This window comes from Canis lupus, chromosome 2 (assembly GCF_003254725.2).
Source record: "Canis lupus dingo isolate Sandy chromosome 2, ASM325472v2, whole genome shotgun sequence".
Taxonomy (NCBI): Eukaryota; Metazoa; Chordata; class Mammalia; order Carnivora; family Canidae; genus Canis; species Canis lupus.
This window is the reverse complement of record NC_064244.1, coordinates 66284648-66301706: the sequence shown is the minus strand read 5'-3', so window position 1 is coordinate 66301706 and position 17059 is coordinate 66284648. Positions and strand designations below refer to the sequence as shown.

At 35.5% G+C, this 17059-nt stretch overlaps 1 protein-coding gene and 1 long non-coding RNA gene across 24 annotated transcripts in view; one reads left to right on the top strand and one right to left on the bottom strand.

The window, feature by feature from the left end:
- Positions 1–17059, top strand: part of LOC112660561 (uncharacterized) — a 90987-nt gene that overhangs the window by 27610 nt on the left and 46318 nt on the right. For 12 of the 21 annotated variants that reach the window (XR_007404343.1, XR_003137057.3, XR_003137059.3 and 9 more), the window contains exons 2-3: positions 2784–2954; positions 11209–11256. This is a non-coding gene — a long non-coding RNA (uncharacterized LOC112660561). Of the gene's footprint in view, positions 1–315; positions 564–2758; positions 2955–11208; positions 11257–17059 lie in introns of those variants that run through there. The other 9 variants (XR_007404340.1, XR_007404341.1, XR_003137063.3 and 6 more) reach the window with 3 other exon arrangements.
- Positions 8373–17059, bottom strand: part of ITFG1 (integrin alpha FG-GAP repeat containing 1) — a 291396-nt gene continuing 282709 nt past the window's right edge. For all 3 annotated transcript variants that reach the window (XM_025448125.3, XM_025448124.3, XM_025448123.3), the window contains exons 16-18: positions 16372–16454; positions 12594–12711; positions 8373–9783 (exon numbers count right to left, since the gene is read on the bottom strand). In XM_025448125.3, coding sequence (XP_025303910.1) covers positions 9724–9783; positions 12594–12711; positions 16372–16454 — 261 coding nt within the window. In that variant the 3' untranslated portion in view covers positions 8373–9723. The remainder of the gene's footprint in view (positions 9784–12593; positions 12712–16371; positions 16455–17059) is intronic.

Here is a 17059-nt window from a genome sequence, read left to right as displayed (position 1 = left end):
TAGGGATGTCAACCTCTTCCCTCTTTCCTTCTGTCCCTCTAAGAAAGGCACAAAAGTATTCACAACGTTTGAAAGTGAAAACATACTTAACAGCAATTAAATAGCAAGATATTTAGCCCTTCATCATGTGCTATGGGCGGTGTAAAAGACGTGCATATGCTGGTTCCCAAGACAAATCACCTACAAATCACAAGTCGCTTGTGAGATTGCACACAAAAACCAGCTGCTAAATAAAACATTTAAGATCCTTTCCCACAAATATAAAGTGACATATGGGAAGAGTAGGACAGTAGTAAGAGTGTTAAATGTAAGTCACAGATAATGTGGACAGAAAGAATTAGGAGGAAGGAGCCCTCTCAACTTCTGGAACAGAATAGGTTCTTAATGCATAATTGTTGACTGAAGAATCAGAGTGTGATGTCATCAGGGAATGCTTCATGAAGGAGGAGACAGAATGAAAAGTCTGTGGATGGTGAATGTAGAGGAGAGAAGGAAGGAGCACTTTCAAGTCAGGCAAGAAGCAAGGGTTGGCATTGCATTCGGGGCAAGTGTTCTGTCTGGCGGTAAAGATAAAATAGAATATGGTGGGCTTTGATTGTGGAGATTCTTGTTCAAATGCTAAGCAGAGGGGTTTGGGCTTGATTCGGGAGGCCAGAGGCATAGTTTTTAATAGTGGAGTAATGCAGCTCTGGGAAGACCAATCTGGCAGTTCAGTTGAGGATATAGTGAAGGGGGTGCGGGTGTTTAGAGCCATTAATTTAAAAAGTATATACACAGGACTCATTTGGCCTAGTAGCTCTTACTGGTAGAACCATTTTGATGAAGCCTAAAAAGGTTTTTTTCCTCTAGGTTCTTGGCTGAGATGTAGATTCCCAAGGAGTAGATTGGGAATGCTCAGTTTTTGCTTCCTTTTAAGACACCTGTCTTTTGGCCGTGCTAGTGTAATTGTCGGTGGTGGATTTTTTCAAGGAACGTGATAAAGCACAGATCATAGCTGGGACTACTGTGTGGCCATATGTTAACTAAATCAAAATGAAAGCACTTTGCATATCTCTCAGTTGGAGAGTTCTGTATTTGAATTATTATTTCCCTGGAAGACCACCCAGTAGTGCTCAAGTCTGTTCCCAGATTACCTTCCAGTTCCCAGGTGATTGGAACTCTGCTTTCATTGCATCCCTCCTGAGTGTTCAAGGCATAGGAATAGCCTCTCCACCTCCTCACAGAATCATAGTTTAAACTTGCTTTTCTCCGACTAAATCCCTTCTAGCACTTGAATGGTATGTAGCATTTACTTACTATGAAATGAGTCATTTAAAACATATAGCATTTTATCTCAATGCTTATATACCGAACAGCTTTTTGTTGTCTCTCTTTTCCACTAGAGTTTGGGAGCTCTAACATTTTATTAAATGATAGCCTAGGAAGGCAGGTTGTTATGTTTAGAGATTTTTATGAACTGAATGTTTGTTTCCCTTACAATCCATGCATTGAAATCCTAACCTCCAATGACTATTTGGAGATGTGACCTCTAAGGTTAAATGAGGGTGGGGCACTGATCTAATGGGATTAGTGTCCTGATAAAAAGAGATACCAGAGAGAGCTCCCCTCTCCTTGACACTCCAGCACAAAGGAAATGCCCTGGGTGGACATAGTGAGAAGGTAGCAATCTGTAAGCCAGGAAGAGTTCTCACCAGAAGCTGGAGCCTTGATGTGGGACTTCCAGCCTTCAGAACTGTGACAAAAGAAATGTTGCTTAAGCCACACAGTCTATGGCATTTTTAATGGAAGCCTGAGCAGACTAATGCAAAGCTATAATGATTAAGGAAGACAGAGGAATTTACATAACCTAGCTGATGTACAGAAAAATCTATTTTTACTGTTATGACAGGGGGGTCTCACACCACTTTTCTTACAGTGTATGGATATGGCAAGGGTGATGGCAAAATATGGTGAAAAGTGATACATTGTTATTATATATCTGTAGGGCTTTTTTAGGGAAAGAAAGGAGGAAAAGAAAAAAAAAATTTTTTTTAAGATTTTATGAGAGAGAGAGAGAGAGAGAGAGAGAGAAACAGACACAGGCAGAGGGAGAAGCAGGCTCCATGAGGGAGCCTGATGTGGGACTCCATCCCGGGTCTCCAGGATCACCCCCTGGGCTGAAGGTGGCACTAAACCGCTGAGCCACCCAGGCTGCCCAGGAAAGAATTTTAAGTCATATTATTCTTCTTGGGCTACCATAACAAAATACTACAGACTTAGTGGCTTAAACAATAGAGATGTTATTTTCTCACAGTTTGGGAGGCTGGAAGTCCAGAATCAAGGTGCACGTGGGCTTAGTTTCTGGTGAGACTTCTCTTCCTGGCCTGCAGACTGCAGCCTTCTTGCTTTCTCTTACATGGCCCTTCCTTTGTGCACTGCCAACTCTTCATTTCTATTCCTTTAATAAGGACACCACTCAGATTGCATTAAGGTCCTACCCTTATGACCTCATTTGACCTTAATTATATGCTCAGAAGCCCAGTCTCCACATTCAGTCACATTGAGGATTAGAGCTTCAATATATGAATGTAGGGCATGGGGGACACAATTTAGTCCATATATTCATACAGTCATGAACCAAAACTATTTGTGTTGATGACTTTGAAGAGCTGCTTCCAGGATGTCAACATGAGTTCTTTCAGTAACACTGTCACCTCTACTTGTTTCCAAATTTCTGCTTAGTGTAATTGCAAAGCAAGAAGTTTTTATTTTTTTTAAGCTTTTATTTATTTATTGGGACACAGAGAGAGAGGCAGAGACACAGGCAGAGGGAGAAGCAGGCTCCACGCTGGGAGCCCGACGTGGGACCCGATCCCAGGTCTCCAGGATCACACCCCTGGCTGGAGGTGGCGCTAAACCGCTGTGCCACCGGGGCTGCCCCGTATCTCAGCTTTATCAAGAGAATTTCTGATCAGGTACTTTCATTTGATCGTAAAAAACCAAGAAAGATCCTAATGATATTTCTTAGAACAATATTGCTAACATATATGTATCATTTTCTTTTTCTTTTTTTTCGAAGTGGGGGGGGTGCAGAGAGAGAGAGAGAGAGAGAGAGAGAATGTGTATGTGTCTTAAGCAGGCTCCACACCCAGCACGCAGCCCAACTCAGGGCTTTGATCTCATGACCCTGACTGAGATCATGACCTGAACTGCAATCAAGATTCAGCACTTAACCAACTGAGCCACCCAGGCGCCCCTGGTGTCATTTTCTTAAAAGCCAAAATCCCATTTTGAAATATCTGTTTACTTTATGCTTAAACCTGGTTACTGCAAACTGAAATGAATGCTTTTTTTATTCATAAAACATGAAACCATATATTAAACTGTAAAATTCTTCATATAGTTATTTGGTAATGTTTGCTAGATAGAGTAACTCTCATATGTTCAACTTAAGGCCTTGATGCACTGAATATTTGTGCTGCTTGCTATGTACTCCTATGCTATTAATGCTGGTGTGATTAGAATGCAAATATATTTAACTATATATTGGTGTTATTCAATTTTCATTTTTAAAGGAAGTTGTGTCTAAATTATTGCAATTATTAGCAACAAATCTCTATTTTTTATGATTTATATATAAGGTTTGTAATGAAATACTTTCTAGATATGTGATCTATGAAAGATTCTTTGGGAAACTTTTTAAGATTTTTAAAAAATTGTGGAATACAATACATGGAAAAGTATCTAAAACAAACATGTATGTACAGTTTAATTATAAAGCTAAGTGCCATGTAAACAACACCCAGATCAAGAAATAAAACTTCAGGATGCCTGGGTGGCTCAGCAGTTGAGCATCTGCTTTCCATGCTCCTGCATGGAGCCTGCTTCTCCTTCTGCCTGTGTCTCTGCCTCTCTCTCTGTGTGTGTCTCTATGAATAAATAAATAAAATCTTTTAAAAAATAAAAAAATAAAAAAATGAACATGAATGCAAATTTACCAGCTTTTAGTATTTAATAACTAAAAACACATAAATAACTTCATGATCCTGAGGTAGGGATGGGTTTCTTATTCAAGTCAATAAAAACACTATATGGCAAATTCTTTATGTACAGGAGCACATTAAAATTAACAACTTCTATTCATCACAGACACTATTAAAAGGATGAAGACAAGCCATAAAATGAAAGGAAATATTTCAACACATATAACTGACTAATTATCCAAAATAGAGAAAGTCTACAAAATTATTTGAAAAGACAGCCCAGTAAAAAATTGCACAAAAGTTTTGAAAAGGTCATTCACTAAAAAAAGGAAATCCGAGTAGCCAAGAAACATGTAAAAAGGTGTTCAAGTTTGGGAAATGGAAATTAAGTAAACAAATCATCAGATACAGACTCATAAATATAGAGAACAAATTGGTGGTTCCCAGAGAGGAGTGAAGGGATGGGCAAAATAGGTAAAGGGGATTAAGAAGTACAAAATCTCGGTTCCACAATAAATATGTCACAAGATGAAAAGTACAGCAGAGGGAATATAGTAAGAGTGTAAACTTCATACGGCAACAGAGGGTAACTACATTTACCGTGGTAAACATTTTGTAATGCGTACAATTGCCAAATCATTATGTTGTACACCTGTAATGAATAGAAGATTGTATGTCAACTATACTTCATTTTTCAAAAAGAGAAAAATAGTTATGTTCCTTGAGGAAGAACAAAAAGAAAACTAAAGGAAGGAAATGATAATAGTGATAAACTAAGAAATTGGGAGAAGATTATAATCAGGCACAAGCACATGGGGAGCTTCAGGGTATAAGTGAAGTTTTATTTCTTTTGTGTGTGTGTGTGTGTGTGTGTGTTTTAAGATTTATTTATTCATTAGAGAGAGAGACACACAGAGACACACGCAGAGAGAGAAGCAGGCTCCTCCTAGGGAGCCTGATGTGGGACTCGATCCTGGGTCTCCAGGATCACACCCTGGGCTGCAGGTGGCGCTAAATCGCTGCGCCACAGGGACTGCCCTGCATTCATGTTTAGGTCTGGAATCCATGTCTCTTCACTAATACTATACTGTATTAATCATTATAACTTTATATTAAGTTTAGATATCTGACGAATCAAGTTCTTTGTTCTTTTTCAGGATTCTCCGGGCTATTTTTGGCCCTTTGTATTTCCACATGCATTTTAGAAACAACTTGTCAAGTTTAGCAGCAGCACCAATAACAACAATGCATTGGGTTCTTGACTAGAGTTTGGGATGATTTGACATCTTTATGATACTTTGTCTTCCTGTCTATGAATATGGTATAGATGTACTTTTATTGAAGACTCCTTTAATGTTTCTGAAGAAAGTTTTATCATTAACCCCATAGAGATGTGATACATCTTGTGTTATTGATTCAAGGATAGTTGACTTTGATGCTTTTGTCAATGTTACCTGTTTTAAAATCCACTTTGTTTCTGATTTGCTCATATATAAAAGTGCAGTTGACTTTAGAAACCATCTCAAAAAAAAAAAAAAAAAAAAAAAAAACCATCTCCAGAGAGTGCTGTATTCTGATCAGGAATATGAGAATTCTAGTTGATACAGTTGTTCCTCATCCATGTCAGCACTTAGAATTCAAATATTTTTTTTGTTTTAGCTGTTATGTGTGTAATGGTATCTTTTCATGATTTTAATATTCATTTACCTAGCAGCTAATGATGTGGGGTATCTTTTCATGTGATTAGTTGCCAATTGTGTACCTTTTTTTAGTGACATATCCAAGTTCTTGCCCACTTTTAAATTGGATTATGTATTGTTGACATTTAAGGGTTCTGGATACATTCTGCATATAAGCCCATTGTTGGATATGTGATTTGCAAAAATTTTCTTCCCGTGTGCAGCTTGTCTATTCATAGTCTTTTTAAAAAAGATTTTATGATTTATTTGAGAGAGAGGGCACAAACTGGGGGTAGAGGCAAAGGGAGGAGCAGACTGTGCTGAGCAACAAGCCCCTGTGGGGCTTAATCCCAGGACCCTGGGATCATGGCTTGAGCTGAAGGCAGATGCTTAAACCACTGAGCCACCCAACACCCCAATCGTCTATTCATAGTCTTGAAGCTGGTTTTGGCAAAGAAAATGTCTTTAATTTAGAAGTCAAATTTATCAATACTTTCTTTTATGGATCATACTTTTGGTGTCATTCTTAAGGACTTTTTGCCTAACTCCAGTTTGTGAAGATATTCTGTTTTCTTCTAAAAGCCTATAGTTTTATGTTTTACATTTATGATCCATTTTTAAGATTGATTGATTGATTGTGAGAGTGAGAGAGCTTGGGGAGGAGGGACAGAGGAAGAAGGAGAGAGTCTTAAGTTCCACATTTTCATAACTCTGAGATCATGACCTGAGCCAAAACCAAGGATTGGATGCTTAACTGACCTCACCACTCAGGTGCTGCAGTTTATGAACCATTCTGAGTTAATTATCATAGAAGGTGTGAGGTTTAGGTTAAGTTCTTTTTCTTTGCTGTTGTTTGACCAATTGTTCTAACACTATCTGTTGAAAAGACTGCCTTCCATTGAATCACTTTTACACTCTTGTCAAAAATCAAATAGCTATATTTGTGTAAGTTTCTTTCTGGACCCTTTGTTTTGTTCCATTGCTCTGTGTGTCCATCTTTTTGTCAATACCACACTCTCTCAGTTACTAACTTTATTACAAGATTTTTAAAAAAGATTTTATTTATTTATTCATGAATGACAGAAAGAGAGAGAGAGAGAGAGAGAGAGGCAGAGAAATAGGCAGGAGGAGAAGCAGACTCCATGCAGGGAGCCCGATGTGGGACTTGATCCTGGGACTCTAGGACCACACCTTGGGCTGAAGGCAGGCGCTAAACCGCTGAGCCATCCAGGGATCCCCTATTATAAGATTTAACGGAAGTCTTAAAATCAGATAGTTTGATTCCTCCATTTTTACCTTCTTTTTCAAAATTATTTTAAGCTGTTCTAGTTCCTTCTTTTATATAAAGTTTATAATGTATAGTTAAAAAAAATACTGCTAGGATTTTGATAAGGATAGTATCAAATCTATAGATCATTTTGGGGAATGTTCATTCGCATCTTTAATAGGTTGAATCTTCCAATCCATGAACAGTGTCTTTACTTTCAAATCTTCCTTGATTTCTTTCATTAGCATTTTGTAGTTTTCTGCATACAAATCCCATGAATGCTTTGTTATAGGTCTACATAAGAATTTCAGGGGCACCTGGGTGGCTCAGCTGGTTAAACATCCAACTTTTGATTTTGGCTCAGGTCATGGATCTCAGGGTTTTGGGATTGAGCCCAGCATTGGGCTCCCTGCTCAGCAGGGAGTCTGCTGGTATTCCATTCCTTCTGCTCATGTGCTCTAAGTAAATACATCTTTTAAAAAGAATTTCATTATTGTATCTGTTTTAAATAGTACTTAAAAAAATGTCAACTTCCAATTGCTCATTGTCTTCATATATAAATGATTGATTGTGTGTTGACCTTGTGTCCTGCTGAACTTGCTAAATTCACTTAGTTCTAGGAGGTTTTGTGTATGTGTGTGCGTGTGTGTGTGTATAGATTCCTGGGAATATTCTGGATACTCATGTCATCTACTAATAGGAATAGTTTTATTTCTTCCTTTCCAATCTGTATGCCTTTTATTTCCTTTTCTTTATTACTTTCATTAAGATTTCTAGTACTATGTGGAAAAGTATCAATGGGAGAGGACATCCTTGCCTTGTACCTAATCATTGGCAGAAGGCATTCAATCTCACCATGAAGTAGACTGTTAGCTGCATATTTTAAAAAAAAGCCCTTTAAATTTAAGGAAGTTCTTTCTATTCATAGTTTGCCTAGATTAAAGAAAATCAGGAATGGATGTTAGATTTGTTAAGTTTTCTCTGAGAAAATAAAGAGGGTTTTTCTAATTTACTAATATGGTGAGTTATACTGCTTTTTCCTCCCTCAAATAGTGAAATTAGTTTTTCATTTTGGATGTAATCCACTTGGTCATTATATATGTACTCGGTTTTGGCATTAGGGAAATATTGACCTTATTAAGGGAGTTGTGAAGTATTCCTTCCTCTTTTCTTTTTTTCTCTTTAACATTTTCTTTGCTTATAACATACTCCTCATAGATCCTGACTCCAAGTGAGTTTTAAAACTCATGCTGTATCAATCGAGAGATACTTAGCTCAGTAGTCTTTAGGAGAGTGTGGAATTGTGCCTTGCAGTGTTGTTGTCGAGTACTGTAGTCAGGTGATTCCTGTCTTGCATGAACTCACAAGGAGGCAATAGGTGAGTCACTTTACCTCTGTCTTATGGTCCAGATAAATGATTTAGACTTTATACTTAAAAAATACTTACAAACTCATCAAAAATACTTTGTTTCAATACACAGTATTTATTAAGGAGACACATTAACATGCTTAGATACACAAAGTAAACCACTTATACACATGCCATTGTCAATGAACTGTAAAGAAAAAAATAACATGAAGAACAAAATTATTGTTTTTAGATGGGTTTTTGTGTTTTATAGCCATCACATGTCCACTGCATATTAGAAAATTAATAGCATTGATATATAAACTTTTCCCAGTCTTAGGTGTAAGTCTTAAAGTAATATTTTGGTGAAGTGAAGTTCATAAAAATTTGCATTGAAGTCTGAATGTAAATTAGAGATTCCAATATGCTTTTGAGAATAAAAATGTGGTTGAATATTTGCATTCTTAGATGCTATCTACAGCAGTTCCTTTCAAGAAATCAGACATTCCTCATTATCACATGATAAGGATCAGTGTTGAAATGAAAATTTTTAGTGCACATTAATTCTCGGAGGGTACTATAATTTTTAGTTCATATGAGCAAATACTAAATTGTTATGTAATGCCAACTACTAAGAATTTAGGTCTTCCAAAGAATATGATTTTCTCATGCCTGAAAATAACATTCTATTGAGTCTAAATATTTTGATAATTGTAGAAATCTGTAAAAAAAAAAAACAAAACCTAAAAATAATAATCACGACAACTACCACTTATTGAGCAGTTAACTAATTTTGTGCTAGGCACCAAGCTAAGCACTCCACATACATCATCCCATCTGATGTTTATAAACCCAAGTGAGTAGTATTACTAGCCCCATTTGTAAACAAGAAAACAAGGCTCACAGAGGTTAACAATTAGCCAAATTCAAACAGCTTGTAAGTGGTGGAACCAGGAATTTAAGGCAAGTCTGTTGGACTGCAATTCCAAAGCCAGAGTACCCTAGCTGTATCCTGTGTGCTATCACCTGCTATGACAAAGGTGAAAAAACTTTATCTGTGATACATTCGCAAAGGTATAATTCGTATTGTTAGAATAAGAAGCAAGACCCATTCAAGTGGAACACAAAATCTCTGCTCATTTTTTTAATTTATACATGTCTTTTTCCATCATCATTATTCTAGTAAGATTATAAATACATAAACACCTGAGTACATGCAACACATTCCACAAAGGAACAAAAATGTACAGCACATTTAAATAACCCAAATTATTGTATACAAAGTGCTTTAAAAAAAGAGCTTGTGACATGTTCAGACCATATTTATTTGAATACTTTTCAATAATTACCAAAGGATACATCATTTATAAATAATATTCAAAGTCCCTTAATTTCTTCTATCAGCCAAATTTAGTGTTCCAGTTAATCAAGTGAGTAGCCGTTCCATTATGTAATATTAAAGGCAAGTCACATAGCATCAAAATGAAACCGATGGGCTTCTTGTCGTTTTTCTCTATCATCTGCTTTCTGAAAAAGAATTTTAGACTAGTTTATAAATGATAGGAAAAGGTCAAGAGAAGACTTATTTCTGAAATAAAAAGTAACGAAAAAAAAACAAATCTCTAAGCAAATAGATAAAGGATATGATTTTATTATGTAATCATCTTATAACATTTTTATAGTTTACAGTACCTATTTTATAATTAATAACCCAGTAATTGAATTTAAAAACAATAAGAAATGTTCCTAAAATATTAGTTTGTTATCATTTCTTATTTATTTGAAAGTAGTAGTAAATATTAGAATCTACAATGGTGGAATGACCTATTATACTTTTCCCATTCTTAATACTGATGTTAATAAATGAATCTAAGTAACTTAATTATTTTGGCATTAACCTATTGATTTAGCATATATTCATTGACCTCCACTCCCAGCAAAGTACTGTGCTTGGTATTTTGAGGGATTAAAAAAAATTCGGAGTTTTGTATCGTGTTCTCAAGAAACTTAAAGAAAAAAGTGAAACATATTGAATAACTATTTCAGGGAAAAAAAGAAAAATATCACTAATATTCTGGGAGAGAGATTACTTGTAGGTTGGAGTGAGGAAAGGGAGAGCTTTGGAAAGAAAATATTTATGGAAAATAGAGGAGAAGAGGCATTCCTTCCAAGCTTGGAGTAGAATAGGTGCGCTCACGGGAACTTGGGCAGGAGCAGGGAATATGTGAAACAAACATGGTTGGAAACGTATATGATGGAGTCACAGGGAAGTTCTATGAAGGCTAGGTTAAGGAGTTGACACATTTTAGGCAGGGATTTTTGAGCCGAGGAGTGATATCATTAAGGCTAAACTTGATGAGTTATAAAGACAGCAGTGTGATCAATGGAGTGAAAAGGGAGAGAATAGATTCAGGGAGACTAGGCAGGACTGAACAGGACAAAGCCCTGAGAGTAAGAATGTAGAAGTGGAGTCAGCTACAGAGATTGTTATGGAAGCAGAATCAGTAGGGCAACTGATCAAATCTTACAAGTAGGTGGGAAAGAAGAGAGACAAAGCTTTAAAGTATTTGTTTTAAGTGGTCTAGGTAGAGATGTCATGGATACAGCTGGAAATGGGCTAAGAGAACTTTAGGAACAGATGAGTGTTAGGGATATTTGAGGTGATAGTTTGAGCTATGGTTTTGGATAAAATTGGCAGGAAAAGTGTAGAAAGAGGATGGCTTAGGGCAGACACTGTGTTTAGGAATGGGTAGAAAAGGAGCACCCAGCTAGGTGAATGAGAAGTGGTCAAAGAGGTAGAGATGAAGCACAGTACCATAGGAGAGTATACATGGCCAAATCTACATCTGTATTTAAAACTTCAATTTTTTGCCACTGTATCATTATTACTATGTTTATACTATAATCAGGTGATCTGAGAAATTAATGAAATTATTTTTCTTCCTTTTATAGGTCTAGAGCTATGTTCTTCAGACTATGTTCTGACACTTCTGGTCAAAAGTATGTAGAATTACCCTTTATTTTATGTCTTCAGTTGCAATCTTAAAAGTACATGAATGTATAAGTTTCTTTTATCCTTTTTAAAGTGTAATGGAGTACTTTTTTAGGAAGAGACAAACCTATGAACATTTATCAGAACAATTAAGATCTCTTCTCCCTAAGTTCCCAACAGCTACAGCACATGGTAAATTTAGTTTACAAAAAATGATTATGATGGGCATGACATTCAAAACAGAGAAGGTACAAAAAACAGAAACACTTTTATGACATGAAGAAATCTTTTTTGGGAAACACTGTTGGAACCTGCTAGTTACATACTTTAACATATATTCATATTAATTCATGTATAATTCATATCCACATTTTCATAGAAATTAGCTTTTTCAATTTATATCTAAACTGCTAGTAAATTTATGTGATAGTCTCCTTTTTCCTCCTCATAAACACTGTATAAAAAATCTACACTTTTTAAAAAAAGATTTTATTTATTTACTCATGAGAGACAGAGAGAGAGAGAGAAAGAGAGAGAGAAGCAGAGACATAGGCAGAGGGAGAAGCAGGCTCCATGCAGGGAGCCCGACATGGGACTCCATCCTGGGTCTCCAGGATCAGGCCCTGGGCTGAAGGCAGTGCTAAACCGCTGAGCCACCCAGGCTGCCCAGGACTGTTGTTTTTAAATATTATTTAACCATTATTCTAAAAAATAGGAAAATGTTTAGTTTAGTGCAAAGAATATTTTATAGATGGAAAAGACGTTTATCACTTTAGTTGTTACTTCACACCCATACCTGAGAAAATCATTTAACCTCTCTGTGTTCTAATTCTTTATATAGGCATAGCCATTATTCCTGGAAAAAAGTGTTCGTGGCTCTAACAGTAGATAATAAACACAGGCCAGTTAAAAAATGATTATTATTTTTTGGGCCTTTATGACATTATTTCTAATTAAGTTTTTCTATATACCTGGGAATTGTGGGGTGATCATTTTATTACTATTGTATAGCACTGAAGTTTTAAAATAATTTTCTGTGATTTGTATGAGTTGCTAAGAGACACCAGTAACTTAAGGGGATGAAAGAAATTATAATTAAAAAGAGGACATTATGGATAGAATGTGAAAAATCACAAAATCTTAGTCTTTTGAAAAAAGTCTATACTATTTAGTATTTTTAGAGAGCAATATATTACAATATTTTAGAGAGCAATATATTTTTAGAGAGCAATATATTTTAGAGAGCAATATATTACAATATACTATAATATATTAATAGTAATATATTAATGTTAATTAATTCACTTAAATGAACAATGTTAATGTTTCACTTAAATGAACAAACCTTTTCCTGCCAATGTAAAATGCCAATTATTGCCAAGATGAAAACACAGACACCGATGAGAGCTATAGCAGTAAGTAGAACAATGTTACTTGGTGTAAGATACAGCTTGGCACTCCAGCTGCAGATAAAACAGAATCATTAAAATTACACATTTTACTGAAAAATAACAAAATTCTACTGAGTCCCAAAAGCAAATAGCTATTAATTAATGAATCAGATGATTCATCCATTAATTCATTCTCCCATCTATCCATTCACTAGACATAAAACAACAGCAATAAATTTAGATAGGGTTTTAAGAATATTGATGATCCTACAGAGTTCAGATTTTACTCAGAGAACTGGAAAAGAACAGAATTTCTGATGAGATGCTTCATTATTTTTCTTTGATCCTATGAGAATTATTCTTACGTAAACTTATTAAGGGTACTTAGAACAATTGGAGACTTTTTTTTACATCTCGATTTACTTGCTGAATCTGAAACCTAATTTTGATAAGATCTTGTATCACCTTATTTTTTTTTATCTCTGTTCACATATGTATTATGGGCAACTAAACCAGCCATATATCTAAGGGGGTGAGAATAGATGGCTTGTGTAAAAACACTTCAATCATTTCTGTAACATGTTGGAGGGTTTATATTACTATAATGATGTTGAGACTTCTTAGAAAATCACTTTTAGTCCCTTAGTGTTAATGGCAATATGTAGACCATAGTATAAATAGAACTAGTTCTTTCTTCTAAAACAGTCCACATAATACAGTACTTGCAAACTCCGAAAAGCTTAAAACTGAGGTCTATATCATCAACATTGTAGGTGGTTATGTACATTTGTTGTCTCTGAAAATAGGTAATGCATAAATTTCATTTTAAAGTCACTATTATTGTATTACTGTCGGTTTCTTCCTTTAGGTCTGTTAATAGTTGCTTTATATATGTAGGTGATCCTGTGTTGGGCACCTAAATATTTCCAATTGTTACACCCTGTTGTTGGATTGACTCCTATAATATTTTATAATGCCCTTCTTTGTCTTTTATCAGTCTTTGTTTTAAAGTCTGTTTTGTCTGACATAAATATAGCTACCCAGCTTCTTTTGGTTCCCACTTGCGTGAAACATCTTTCCTCTCCTTTCACCTTCAGTCTGTGTCTTTATTTCTGAGGTGAATCTCTTGTAGGTAGCATAGAGATGGGGCTTGTTTTCTAATCCATTCAGCCTATTTTCATTTTAAAAGTTTAATGAAAGTAAGATCATTCTGATGAATAGCAAGTACGATTGACTTATTTTGGGATAATTAAAATTTATTGATCTGTAAGTTAGCCTCTAGTCAATAAATCTCAAAATACACCTCAAACTAAAATCAATTCAGTTTTTATTATGTACATAAATTTGAAAAGAACAGTTCTTCAGAAAGAGCAAGGGAAACATGAAAAATGTTGAGATTATAAAAGAAAACTATAAAAGAATTTTCCAGAAACTCAAAAGTAAGAAAACTAGGAAAACGATTATTGTTAGTTGAGGTTAGCTATTTTCAGTAGCTTACCTCATACTTAAAAAAAGGAAAAAGTTCTTTCATGAGACTTTTTTTGGGTAGTTCTTAAGCAGACTTAAAACCATGAAAATAGGAATCTTGGTAAAAAATTGGACAAAAGGCTAGTCCTTAATTTCTTACTCAGAAGCAGTCATTCTTAACAGTTTTTTGCATATCCTTCCAGAGATATTCTATACAGATAAAGACATATATGCACAGATACCTTTTTCAAATCACAAATGGTTAATTACATACTCTAAATACATTTTTCTTTTATTGTCTTTTGCTTACCACTCTATTTTAAGAAACTGTTCTATGTGATGATATTATACCATATAGAAATATCAAAACCTTTTCCTACTCATGGTACAGATTTTTTAGTTTTGTTATAAATTTCACGTATAGAAAAATAACAAACACATAATACAGATTCATTAAAAAATATTTGAATGCAGATTAGAACTGTTTCTAGTGATATTATTTTTTTTAAGATTTTATTTATTTATTCATGAGAGACACAGAAAGAGAGGCAGAGATGTAGGCAGAGGGAGAAGCAGGCTCCATGCAGGAAGCCCGATGTGGGACTCGATCCCGTGGGATCACACCCTGAGCCAAAGGCAGGCGCTCGCTCAAACGCTGAGTCACCCAGGCATCCCATCTTTTTTATTTGTTAAGATTTTATTTTTAAGTAATCTCTGTATCCTACATGGGGCTCGAACCCATAACCCTGAAATCAAGAGTCATGTGCTCCACTGTCTGAGCCCGTCAGGTGCCCTTCTAGTGATGTTATCTTATTTCAAGCATAATGTTGTAATAAAGTTATTTTCTTAAGTAGTTTGGTTCTAAAGCCCTTTAACCCACATAAGATACATCCTGTGGTATGCTGGTAAACGGGCTCTCTGGGATGGGGAAAAAGCCCTGATTGGCAGTTGTCAATTTTCATGTTGTAAATACTCCCATCATAGCTGACGTGTGACCTCACTGAACAGGGTGGGAAAAACATGCATATAATCAGTTCATGGGGTGGCATGAACTGGTACTAGCAAACCACTGAATATACTCCACCTAAAAATTTAATAAAGAACAATATATATACACTGCATTTCGAGAAGGAATGTAACAAAGCCAGACCTTGTTGGTTACATATTCATAGATACATTACACCCTTCCTCCTTGGTTATTTTTTTCTTTTCTTTTTTAAAGATTTTAATTTACTTATTCATAAGAGACACAGAGAAAGGCAGAGACAGGAGAAGCAGGCTCCATGCAAGGAGCCTGATATGGGACTCGATCCCCGAACTCCAGATCACACCCTGGGCCGAAAGCAGATGCTCAACTGCTGAGCCACCCAGGCATCCCTGGTTATTTTTCTTCCTAGTGAAATTTAAGTGTTAGTGAATATCTTTATCATCTACTTTTAAAAAACAGGGGGGTTTAGATTTAAATGCTATTCCTATATGAGGAATATATTCTTTTTCTTTTTAAGGAATATATTCTGCTAATAAGATAAAAATACCTTTCACTGAAAACTTAATCTATGCTGGGCACTATCGGAAACATATTTTGTCTACATCCTTTTATGGTAGAAAAAGGTGCAGAGATTGACCCTCAGCAGTGGATCTTAGTTTCCAGCCTAGGTCTGTTTGACTCTAAAACTTGTGCCTAACCACTGTGGGATATATACCACTTCCCAAGCATTTATTAGAAAGATCAGTGCTTGTTATAAAAAAAATTCAGCATTCTGGGACGCCTGGGTGGCTCAGCGGCTGGGCGCTTGCCTTTGGCTCAGGTCATGATCCTGGGATCTGGGATCGAGTCCCACATCAGGCTCCTCACAGGGAGCCTGCTTCTCTCTCTGACTGTGTCTCTGCCTCTCTCTCTTTCTCTCTCTCTCTGTCTGTGTCTCTCATGAATAAATAAATAAATCATTAAAAAAATTCAGCATTCTGAAATTTTAGGATTTACAGCTAGTAAACTGAAGATCAGTTTATTTAAGCAGCATATGTATAAATCCCTAATTAGTTAACTGGCTGTTTTTCTAATAAGGCTTAATTTGTTCTTTATAAAAAAAGTCAGAGACCTTTTGTGTAGGAATGTTTAGTCATTTAACGTTTGCTGTAAGCAAATTAAATGATGGCACTCATGGGAACACAGTAGAACAGAGAGAGTTTTTACAAGATGTAACTGTACCTATGATTCTGAGTTGACAGCATTTTTACCAAAATCAGTTCAAGCAAGGACATTACCTTCGAGGAACATTGTGAGGATATGGAATGACAATTAGCTGGGAATTTGGAATGATTGCAGTCCACTCTTGTTTTCGTATAGACTGGAAAAAGAATTTAAGAACATTTAACATCTAGTATACTTTAAAAACAGAATTATTATTAAATAAGTAAGGAAAAAGCTCAAGTGCTCCTTAATTAATTGAAATTCTAGGTATGGAGTAAGCTAAATTTATATATATATATTAAGCCCCAAACAAGGCTCTGGTGCCCTTTTGGCCAATTTTTTAGATCTTTTCAGGGAAGGATTTTCTTTCCGTCTTATGGATTCATTAATTTACTTGAACAGTGTAGCAGACACTGTTCAAAGTGCTATGTACAAGTGCTGCTTGAAGTTAAAATTCGAGTGGAGGCGAAGTATGACAAGAAACAAAATAAAGTATTACTTTAGATATTGAAGATGAAGTTAAAAGCAGGAAAGAGGGAAAGGAGGTCATGAGGTTTATGAGCAGTGGTAGAAACAATATCTTTAAGTTATGATGTGTTCTATGTAAGATAAGCTTAGATGGGTCACTTTCTTTTCCTACATTCTTTTTAAAAAGTTTCAATTATTCGAATTCAAATTCGATTAAATTCAAATTGTTAAATTCAGATATTTGAATAGTGTATATTATGACACAGATTAATTGTAAGCAAAATAAATTTTTAC